Source organism: Pteronotus mesoamericanus, unplaced genomic scaffold, assembly GCF_021234165.1.
Source record: "Pteronotus mesoamericanus isolate MK-2021 breed Mesoamerican mustached bat unplaced genomic scaffold, CSHL_Meso_final scaffold_1186, whole genome shotgun sequence".
Lineage (NCBI taxonomy): Eukaryota > Metazoa > Chordata > Mammalia > Chiroptera > Mormoopidae > Pteronotus > Pteronotus mesoamericanus.
In genome coordinates, this window is record NW_026555302.1 from 7460228 (window position 1) to 7472271 (window position 12044).

The 12044-nt window shown below is 39.6% G+C and overlaps 1 protein-coding gene across 2 annotated transcripts in view; it reads left to right on the forward strand.

Moving 5' to 3' along the window:
* The first annotated feature begins 1378 nt into the window (after nt 1–1378).
* ABL2 (ABL proto-oncogene 2, non-receptor tyrosine kinase) overlaps nt 1379–12044 on the forward strand; it is an 87785-nt gene continuing 77119 nt past the window's right edge. The window contains exon 1 of one of the 2 annotated variants that reach the window (XM_054587707.1): nt 1379–1787. In XM_054587707.1, coding sequence (XP_054443682.1) covers nt 1631–1787 — 157 coding nt within the window. In that variant the 5' untranslated portion in view covers nt 1379–1630. The remainder of the gene's footprint in view (nt 1788–12044) is intronic. The other variant, XM_054587709.1, reaches the window with a different exon arrangement.

The following is a 12044-nucleotide window of genomic DNA, read 5'->3' on the forward strand; positions in this document are numbered from 1 at the left end:
CGCAACCACACTGATGTGTCTATCCCTCTCTTCCTCCCTCCCCTCTCTAAAAATAAATAAATACAAAATTTTTTTAAAAAGCATAGTGGTTCTGTTCCCATTTTGGGGGCAACTTCAGTTATTTATGGCCAAAGTCTGGATGGCTATGGAATAATTTCATAATGCTCTTATAATAGCGAGTATCAATGTCAATGGATAGTTCATTTAAGGTCAGGATGATTCTATGAAAGACACGTAAAGGAGGCCTGCATTCCCTCTTCCCTTTAACCTATTTTCCCGGTGGTGGGTTAATCAATTCTTCGCCGTGGCGCCCATCCTCTCTGCTTTAATTTTAAGCAAATTTTCAATGTGGTACCTTCAATAACTGATACTTTTTATAAAGGAAATAGAAAAGTCAAAGAAAAAGCAGGAGGGTAATTATCCAATTCTTTGAGAATTTTAAAAACGGGACCAATATTAAGATGATGGAATATGTAGTGGGGGGGGATAGTGAGCATTTACTCACATAGATATGTGTGTGTATAAAAACATTTTTCTGCTTGAGTCACTCTTTTTAGATAATATAAGTTCTTTCTCAGAAACAGGGTCATAGATACATCTTTCCCCTCCTTTGTAATCAAAAGACCTGACCACGTGCACGGTATGTAAAGCACGTCAGTGGGGAGATTGGCTTTACTGTCAATCATTGTGAGGGTAACAGAAACACACGTATGATTAGATGGTAAAGGAGTTCAAGAGAAATCCCTGGTAGTATAATACGAGGAATGGGACACAATTGATTCTCCAGTGAGTCTGTAGAGTGCGGACTACCAAGCCAAGTGCAATTTAACATCATGAAATAATTTCAAAAAATCATATAATGAAATAATAACGTGCCTTTTTATTATCTTCATGTACATTTTGGATAATTTCGACTCTAGGCCCACTGCTGACAAGAGTGTTTAAAGGGATTTTCCTGAGCACTTTAAGGATCCTCACCTGGCACAGCATGCTATGCGCTTCTCCGTCCAGCTGCGCCTGCTAATGAGCGGCGCACCTGGGGCGCTGAGCAGGGCTGATTGATTTGACAGGTGGAGGTGGGACAGGAAGGGCTTTGCACCCACCAACCTCAGAAGGCCGTGGCGCGCCGAGCAGAACGTCGGCGGCCGAGGTGCTGGGAAAGGACAGAGGGGCCGAAAGACCTGACGCAGCAGCAGACGTGCCAACGAGGTGGGCACTGGGACACACTGCCCTCGAGGAGGCGGGGAAGCGTGGGTGGGGCGGGGCCGGGCGGGGCGGGGCGGCCGCGAAGCCCTCCCCCGGAGTAGCGGAGGTGACTGGTTGGGTGGGGGGCGGGGGACGCTCTGCCCCACGCCCTCCCAGCGCTCGGTGGTTTAAAGATGGCGGCGGCGGCAGCGTTGGGGGCGCGGAGCCGCGGGAGGAGGAGGGAAGAGGAGGATCTGTGAGTCGCCGAGAGGCAGCGCGGCGGGTGCTGTGTGGAGTGTGGGTGCGGAGCCGCCGGCGGCTCGGCTTCTCAGGGCCGGGGCCTGGACTGGCAAGGAGGCCGGAGCAGCCCCAGGAGCCCGAGGCCGGAGCCGAGGAGGAATGTGACCAGGGGTCGGCGGGGGCGCGGGAGTACGCGAGCGCAGGGATGGGGCAGCAGGTGGGCCGCGTCGGGGAGGCTCCGGGGCTTCAGCAGCCGCAGCCCCGAGGGATCCGGGGCAGCAGTGCGGCCAGGCCCTCCGGCCGCAGGCGGGACCTGGCGGGGCGCACCACAGAGGCCGGCTTCAATATCTTCACCCAGCATGGTGAGTGAGTCCGGGAGCCGGCGTGCGGGCGTCGGGAGGCCGGGGGTGGGGCTGGGGCGGGGTGGGCGGCAGACAGGCAGCCCTTGGGGGTCGAGCGGTGGAAGGCTGCCCGGGAGTGGGGGCGGAATCCGCTGCCATCTGGGCCAGTCACGGGAGGCGAGTCACACCCCTCCCCCTCCGTCTCCAGCCTGGCTGGCAGCTCCCGGGGGCGGAGGAGGAAGAAGTGGTCTAGGGACCGTGGATGGACTCTCCTCTCCCCTGGGACGGGACTCTGCGGCCCGGGGAGGATGGTGGATGAGCGGGGGTGTGAGCTCAGCCCTGGAGGTGTTAGTATAAATCGGTCGTTAATGAAGGGAACGTGAGTTGTGCCTTATAGGGATTAGGAAATAGCGACTGAATCTCAGGAGACAGTGTCGTGTGAAGTATATTCTTAAGTCAGGCGATGAGCAGTGTCAGGATAGTGAACAGTGCCTACCCGAAATACCCTTCTATGGGAAAGATAAGGGTGGTATCTCAGCACTCTTGATTCCCACCCCTGCCGCCACCCTCCCCACCCTGAAAATGAAGGGCTTTGCCAAACCATCCCCCGCTGTTCTTCTCTTTTGAGTAGAATTCCGAGATGGCTAGTAGGGGTTAGAGGTTGGTGGCTTGGTTAGGACTTGGGATATGAAAACGTTTTTATTCCTACTCCTTGTGCGTGTGTGCATACTTACATCCTTTCTGTAGTCAGGAACCTATTACTCCGATTATCAAGGTTTTTTTTTTTTAGAATCGTCGTCTCCAAACTCTTTTTGATCATACACTTTTGTCAGTAAAAGAGACTAAACCTCACAAATTAATGTATCTGTTAGTTTTATACTTATCCTACTGTGCTAATATGTTATATAACTTGTAAAGTACTCAGAATTGAAGAAAGCATGAGACGAAATATAAGTGTAATAAGAGTTCTAATAGATATCTTTGCCTACAGCCCCGCGGATTCTTGTGCACTTCCTCTGAGGTGCACCCACCCACACCACTTCTGAGACTGCTTTTCTAGAGGAAGGAAGAGTGGAGAAGGGGGAAAAAACAAAATTGACCTTCATGAGGTTTATATACCCTAAGCCCTGAGAGAAGTTGGAGAGAGAGATGTGACTTCTATATAAAGGGCTGGGTAGTTGAGGTTGGATGAAGGGTAGGAAACTGGAATTTCACTGAAGAGGTCTATAAAAATTATAAAGGCAAAAGGAGACAGGGTGTTTTATACTGCACATTGTAGGGAAGAGGAGGGAGGAAAGGAAGTGTGAACTAGTTAGAAATGGAGTTTTGGAGGAACTAATGCAAAGAAAGAGATGAACCCAGGGAGCAGTGGCTGCCAGGTGAGTTGTGTCAGAACTCTGGGCTTGGACTTTGTGAGTAAGCTGAGTTATTTCTTATTGGAGGAGATATAAGTGATTTGGGGCCATTCAAGAAGTACACTCTACTATTGCCTTGGCTGGTGTGGCTCAGTGGATTGAGTATCGGCTCGAGAACCAAAGGGTCTCTGGTTTGATTCCCAGACAGGGCACATGCCTGGGTTGCTGGCCAAGTCCCCAGCAGGGGGCGCGCAAGAGGCAACCACACATTGATGTTTCTCCCCCTCTCCCGCCCTTCCCCTCTGTCTAAAAATAAATAAAATCTTAAAAAAAAAAAAGTGCCTGTGTGCTCTTGAAGATGTGAGTGAGCTTTTCTTCCAGGTATATGAATGAACATGTTATGAAGGTGCTCTATGACTTAGTCTTTATTGAAATCACTTTCTAAAACACAGGAGGCAAGAGTGGATGAATAGTTTTCAGGGAAGACCTTCAAGTATTTTTGCTTTGTGGAAAAATGTTAGTATGCATGAAACTTGGCCCACTAGGCATCGGTAACCCTCTTCCTCTAGTATCTTATTCAGGACAAGATTTTCAGAGGAGGAGGAAGCCCTGAAGAATGGAATAGGAAGAGATTTTGAAGGATGGATAGGAGTTGGATCTGTGGAGCAAGAAAATGAGGGCAGGCTGGTCGGGAGAAATAGCAGTCAAAAATGTGGCAAATGAGTTTATATCGGCTTACCTGATTGTCTAGTTTATAGGATACATCCACAAACCCAAGTATGAAATACTGAAAGACGGCCCTCGAATGGAGACGGTGGAAATAGGGAGGTGTAAGTTTGAGGGATAGTTCATTAATTTAACAGAAGTTTTTTTGAGCACCTGTTATGTACTGGGCTCTGGGGATGTTGCTGTGACTATAACAGAGTCCCTGTCCTTGTGGAACTTAAAGGACTTCATGAGATAATAGAGAGGGTGAAAGAGAAGAGATCACTTTGAAATATTTATTAGGGGCATGAACTCTGGAGACATTCTGCCTGGATTTGAAACCTGGCTCAGCTGCTTATTATTTTATTTATTTATTTATTTACTTATTTATTTATTTATCTATTTAGGGAAGGGAAGGGAGGGAAAAAGGGAGAGAAGCATTGATGTGAAAGAGAAACATCGAACAATTGCCTCTCATATGCGCCCCTAGCAGGGACTGAACCTGCAGTCCAGGCGTGTGTCCAGACCAGGAATCTACCAGCAGCCTTTTGTTTTGTAGAATGTTGCCCAACCAACTAAGCCACACCAGTCAGGGCCAGCTGCTTGTTATGTGTGTGACACTGGGGAAGTTGTTTAACTTTTTTGTGCCTTGGATTCTCCAATGGGTCTAATAAGAGTACGTAGTAATTAAACCTAGATTTAATGAGTTAATATATGTGAAGCACTTAGAATAGTGCCTGACACATAGTTAAGAGCTAAACATGTGTTAGCTGCTACCATTACTACTACTATTATTAAAATAAGGATGAGTCAAAGACTATAAGGTTTGACATTGGCTGAGATGATTATTCTGTTGACAAGTTTGGAAGTTCAGAGTTGATTGAAAGGATGGGAATAGGGTAAGTTTGTTGCTAAAGATGAGTATGAAAACAGTAGAGTTAGCAATTAGCAAATAATACAGAAAACAAAGGTGAAGTGAGTATTGTTCTTAGAGAGATGGGTGTTTATGAACTTCCTTAGATCAATTTCTCAACCTTGGCAGTATTGACATTTTGGGGTGAATAATTCTTTATTGTGTATGTGTTTGGGGAGGAGGGTGTCTGTCCTTTGCTTTGTAAGATGTTGCTCATCCCCTGTGGCGTCTGCTCAGTAGATGCCAGTAGTATACCTTTCAGGGCATCGCTAATGTCTCCTGGGGGGCACAACTGCCCCTAGTGAGGACCACTGCTTAGAAACGTAGGTTCTGAACTGAGTGAATTAGATTCAAAAGCTCCTCAGTGGACCTATCATTTGATACTTACAGAAAAAATCTGGACAAATCCCTATCTTGAGTTTCAGTATTGAGATATTTGCACATAATTTTATATGTGAAAGTTAGACCTGGCAGGCTGCTGAGTTTACATGTAGGTTTAAAGTAGATCAAATATTGTATGTAGTTCATCAGCAAAAACGTACATGTGTTATAGAAATGGTTTATCAGAGTCCGTGTTTTCTTATGTAGAAAGAAATGATATTTTCTTACTGAAAATGAGAATGGTGTTTTTTATTGTTAATGTATGGTGAGTTGTCATAATAATTTGCCTTGCTAAAAGTGGTTTTTGGGAATGTAATTTAAAAGGCATAAAAATAATAGTACTTTTGGTATGAAAGAGGTGAGTACTGTGTGATTTTCTGAACTCTGCTGTTGAACCTTTTTGGTGAGCTGATATTTTGTTACTAGTAAGTAATCTAGTGTTAAATACTTTTCTTTTTAATATCTGACATACCCCAACAACAGTTGAGGGATTTCACTTCAACTTTTCTTCTCTCACTCATTTGCTGAAAATACTATTATAAGTTAACTTTAAATTGTGAAGTTTTGAATACTAGAAATTTTCCCTTAAATCAGACTCATCATTTTGAGTGGTCTGGTTTATTTATTTTGGATCTGTAGTTCATGTTTTCATCTTTGAAGAATGACAGATGCAGGCACCCAGGTTGAACATGATACTGCAGGAAAGAACAGGAAGGCTGTTGCAAGGGAATTTTAATTATGGAGACCTAGTGCAGTGGTCACTGATTCTTGTGAGAACTAAATGTTTGGGGGGAAAAATGAGCTCTTACATTTTTATTAACCTCCAAATCTGCAGAAGGTATAGATATATAGCTGAGTCTGTATTTCTAGCAAACAGGCACTCTGAATTGTGGTGCAGATGTTGTTATCACAGCCCAGTTGCCGGTGAGGTCCCAGGTAAGCTGTGAAGTCTCCGTTGTCTCCTCAAGGGTCTTCAGCATGCTTTAAAAAGAAAACAAAAGATGAAAGAAAAATGAGCATCTTTTCCCTGCTAACCCCCATTCTGTGTTATTTTTTTCTGTTCTCTTTATGAAAATTGGGAATGATGATGATAACAAATTTATATTTGTGTAGTTTTGTTTTTTTTTTTGAGTTTATGAAGCTCTTTTATGGCCTCTACCTCATTGGGTCTTTACTGCTACTCAGAAATAGGTGGGGGCAGGTGTTAATTTTCCCATTTAATAGATGAAGAAGAGTTAAGAGAATTGAGTGACTTTTCAAGGTCACCTCACTATAAAGTCAGGGGACTAAAACACAAGCCCTTTTCTCTAAATCTTGACATAGTATAGAGATTTAGGGAACACGGATTTTCAAACTAGATAGAATTATATTCAAATCCTGTCTTGTATCTGATATCAGTGAATGGTTTGCAACTCCAGCCTCAGCAGATTGTTGAATTAAGAGCCTTACATAACTTTATTATTTAACGAAAGTGCCAGGCACTAAGTGCTCAATAAACAGCAGTTTTGTTGTCATTGCTATTTACCTGAAGACTGTCGTGAAGATTATGAGTCATATGTGAAAATGTTTTGTAAATTATCTAAGATACTGCTATTGTTAATGGGTGGTGAAGATTATGAGTCATATGTGAAAACATTTTGTAAACTAAGACACTGCTGTTGTCAACATGACGGCATGCTAAAGTGTAGAATTGTCGTAGTATTTACATTTTAAGTCTTTTTTTTCTCTAAATCTGTTTCTCTCAAGAGACTCTTGGTTATTAAAGGACTTCCAGAAAGTAGCAAAAAGGTAGGAAAATTTTGGTGATCTGAAATCGTAGAAGAACCTGAAATCACATTAGGCCTACATTCCTCTGAAGGTCAATATTATCTTCTTACGGTTTGTCTTAGGGGCTGGTGGTTCTTTTTCACTCACTCTTTTCATAAGATGTTTTTTCTTCCTTCAGAGAAATGAACCAGAAACACAGGCCAATGCAAATGTAAAGTTTTGGTAGAGATTTCATTCTAATCTGGCACATTTGTTTGCTAGTTAGTATTTAATGACTTAATATTGTAACCTCCTTCATCTGTCATCCTGGATGTTTTTGTGCCTCCTTGTATTATTTTTATTTCTGATTATAAAGTTTCTTGTTAAAAGCATATTTTATCTTATTTTTATTTTTTAAAGATTTTATTTATTTATTTTTAAAGAGAGGGGAAGGGAGGGAAAAAGAGGGAGGGAAACATCAATATGTGGCTGTCTTTCGCATGCCCCCCACTGGGGACCCTGGCCCATAATCCAGGCCTGTGCCCTGACTGGAAATCAAAGTGGAGACCCTTTGGTTCGCAAGCTGACACTCCATCCATTGGGCCACACGAGCCAGGGATACAAGCATGTTTTAGTAGGACTTTTAGATTCTTGATTTTTTTTTTTTGTAAGTCAAATGAGCTTTTTATTATAATATGGATATGAGATTTCAAAATACTTAAGAATGTTAACCTCATTCAGCTTAACAGGTTTCTTCTGGAATAGGTAAATTTGGAGTTTTGCTATAGATACTTCACCAAATCATGTAGAACAGCTGTTCTTAAACTTTAACGTGGAGAGCTTGTTAAACCAGATTGCTGGGTCTCATCCCCAGAGTTTCTGATTCAGATTTCAGTTGGGATTTAAAAATTTGCATTTCTGACAAATTTCCAGGTGTTGGCATGCAGCTGGATGGGACCACGCTTTGAGAACCATTGGTAATGTGATATCAAGAAGAGTAAGAGATCAAAGGTGATTCAAAGGCTGTCAGTTGTGTCAGAAAAAAATGTTAGCTCTCTTCTACCTAAAACTGGTTCAAGTCCATGTGTTCCAAGTCTAGTGTATACATAAGTGTCACTGTTCTTTCTCTTCTTTTGATGGCAGGAAGAGATGATGTGTTTTTGCTTTGACCTCAACCTAAAGGTTCATATATTGAAGGTCTGTTGAGAGATGTACTTTTAAGAGAATCTGGAATATAAGGGAGAAAGGGAGGGAGGCATGTGGGTTCTCCTGACTTAGAGTTGGCCCCAGTTCTCGGAAGAAGTGGCGAAGAAAAAATTGCCACTTATTGGGTGCTGTGTGTCGGACGTGTTCTAAGAATTTAAGATTTTTTTTTTTTTTAAGCCCCATAAAACCCTACTTGCCAAAATTGAAAAAGATTAGAGACCAAAGAAACTGAGATACCTATTTGTGATTCTGTAATTTTGGTATGTGATGGTGCCTAGTTACGGGATATATGTATATGTATAAAAGAGTGTGTGTTTACAAAGGTATTTAGGCTTTTTTCTCCTTCTCTCTTGAGACCAGTATTGAAGTTTTCAGAATGGTAGGACAGGTTGGACCTGTGTACTCTGTGGCTATAGATTCAGACCTAGATATTATGGTCTAATGAAGGGAGTAGTAGGCACTAGCAATGCTATTTGGGTTCTCATGGTAACATTGAACTGCTGTCTTCACCTCTAGGATTGCTGTTACTAATATTTCTTATTTGAAGGCTTTATTATATTTCCTCCCCCTTTGTCATAGACTATAACTCTTAACTCTTTCTTTTTAGAAATTGTCAAGATTTACCAGATATCAGTGATAATATATTGAGCTACTATAAGAAGATGTATGTACTAAGCCATGTTTCTTTATGAATGTGGAAGAAAGTATAAAATATTAGCTATACATACCCTTTATTTGTTGTTGATTTATTACATCATATTGGTAAAGGGTCATTAGAAAACTACTGACTGTATTGTATACTGATTTCATAAGTATTTGTGTAAATGACTCTTGGATTCTGAGATACTAGGTTGTAAGAATTGATTTCTTTACCTTGCATCCTTCACACACAGTACATGCCACATAATAGGTGTGAATAATTGTGGAACAATTTTTTTTCATATTTTATATCCTTTTATGTAGTGTATTTCTGAAAGTCATTGTTGATTAAAAACATTTTAAATGACAGTATGTCTGATTATTAATAGTTTTACCTGATAAAAATGTGTAGGTGACAATTTTTCCTTTATATCTAGATGTACATCCAGATGTGTAGAATATACAGATGTAGGAGCTTATATGCAATTATGTTTGAGAATAAACATAATTATTTCAGGGGGGACACTATTTTATAGAATATTAATGTTAAATGTTAATGTTAAAAATAAAGTACCCATGATCATGTGTTGATATCTATGTAGACACTTAAAGTGATATATTTAGTTTATCATTGCAGTGTGCAACTTACAAGGACATTTTCTTTCCTTTTTAGGTACTATGGCAGAATTTTAAAAAATTTTAGCTTAACTCTCCAGAGTATTTTCTATGTTCTTTATTCAGTTATTCCAAAGAAATTGCTGATGTTCATGTCTTTGAGAGAATTTTTAGGTATAATTTAGATAGAATTGCTATCCAAAAGAATGATGGTGCTTGAGTAGATGTTGGTGGCGAACATTAGTCTTGTTCTGTGGGTGTGGAAGTGTGATATTTTGTACAATAACTCTTGGTTACCAATCTCTGCCTTTTTGGTTTGAGTGCATAATTTTAGTATGTAAATTGTGGTCGTTATGCTAATTACAATTATAAAAATTTCTCAGTATTGTTTTCAATTAAATTTCCACCCAGATAAATGAGTAGATTTAAATATAATACTATGCTAAATTTCGTTTTGGCTGCTTAAATAAATAAGAACTATACTGAGTGTTTTTCCCCCTCTTTTCTTAGTGTGGTAAATGTGCTGAGTCTGTAGTGGTGGTACTGCTGGTTCCTCCTCCACAGTGAGCTCTGCCAGGACTGGCTTTTGATCCAGCAGAACACAAAGCTCAGCAGGCCCAGGCAGTTTATATTCACTGGTTTGCTTTCCAAGGAGAGGGGAGGGTTTAGAAACCTTTCACTTGATGTGGTCAAGGTCAAAGAAAATGTTCTGTGGCTTAATATGATATACAGTATGAACACATACAATTTTGTTAACATGTTCCTCTCTCTATGCTAATTCCAGCAAATTAAAATAACAATACAGAGTTAGGACTAAAGATTGTCACTTAGCATTTTGTGGTTCCAGATAATTACTAAGAGAAGATTTTCCTAAAACTAGAAGTCCCAACAGGCACAGTTTAGTTTGTATCACCCATCTGTTTCCTATAAGAAAGAAAGATTGATGCATGAATGTTTTTGTTGTTGTTGCTTTTAGTACTTTTGAGATTTTCATTTCTTATTGTATAAGAATATATGAAGTATCTCAATGTAAAAGAAAAAATCAATACAGAAGTATATAGACTAGGCATGAAAGTCCCCTTTGGTATTCCTACCGTAGGTCCATTTTTCCTGATCAGAGGAAACTGTTCATGGCTTGTGTATTTTCCCAGAACTTTCCATGTATTTACATATATATGAGCATGTGCATGTTAATACTTCTCTTGTCATTTTGTAAATAGCATTGAACTGTGTGAATTTTTTCCTCTCAAATTAGTTCTTTGTACTTACATGTTTGGAAGGTCCTTCTGTGGCAGTATGTGTAGACTTCTCATTTTTAAACAGCTTTATAGTGTTTCATGCTTTAGGGATATATTGTAATCATTTTGTTTAGATAGTAATCATTGTCTTATTGTTGATTATTGGTTTACAAGATTTTTTTAAAAAGATCTCATTTTTTTATTTTTTATATTACCAACTTCAACCTTTCTGAAATTGTTTTTTGTATATACGTATATAACTTATTTGAGATTGGAAGCAACTTAATGCTTTTTTGTTACACTAATTAATGAATAGTTTATCAGTTCCCACAGCTTTGAAGAGCCATATTTCTCATGTATTAAATTCTCAAATGTTTACAGATCTTTAAAAAACTAAAAAACTCCCTGGTTCCATTTACCTTTATTTCTTCCTGTACCTTGTTAACATATTGTTTTAATTATAATACAATAATCATGAATTTAAATGCATATGCTTATCAGGGTCGCTCCCCATTACTGTATTCTTTATCAAAATTTATTTGGATGCTATTACATATTATGTCTTTTAAAGCTCCTTAGGATCAGATTGTCAAGATTTAGAAGTCTTGATGGGGTTTTGATAGTGATTATATTGAATTATAGGTTAATTTGGGGGTGAATTGACATTGTTGCATTATTGTGTCGTTACATCCAGGAATATGATGTCCCTTTGCCCATCTCAGTAATCTTTTATGTCCTTAGTTTAAGATTTTTAACTTTCTTTATATTGTTTTTGGATATTTTCTTCTCTTTTTGGACATTTCTTGTTAGGTGTATTTGTGAGCACTTTATAATTTTTGTTGTAAGTGTAATCTTTCTGTATTACATTTCCCAATTGCTTATTGCTAGTGTTTAGGAAGAAAAGATTTTTTTTTGGTCAGTCTTGGGTCTGGTTGCCTAACTGTATTCAGATTGCATCTAATTCTTTAGTTCTCTGAGTAGGCAGTCATACTTTCCACAGTAGTAACTTTCTACCAACATTCTTATTTTTTTAAAAACTGGTATTTCTAGAGAGCTTTTGTAAAAAATAAAAATAAAAAAACAACCCAAAAACGGATTATTCTGAAAGAGTGTTCACGCTATCATTAGTATCTATCCTGATCACATTTCTATGATAGATAGCACAAGGCGTTTGGTTGGAAGAGGCATGGTGGAGGTATAGGTGCATTGCAGGGCGAGGGATCATCTCTCCTTATTTCTTAATGAATTCTGGCTGTTATTATTGGCAGTAACAACATTGGTTTTGTCCACTTAATTTCTAAAAAATATCTAAAGTATATATGGTACATAAAACTAAAGTATATGTAAAAGGAATGTGTATATATATGCACATATATAATAAAAATACTTTCCAAAGTTTTCTGGTATATTCTAATAGGGCAACTAGAGAAATTATTTCTCCACACTCTGCATAAAGAAATGGCATTATTGATGGTTAACA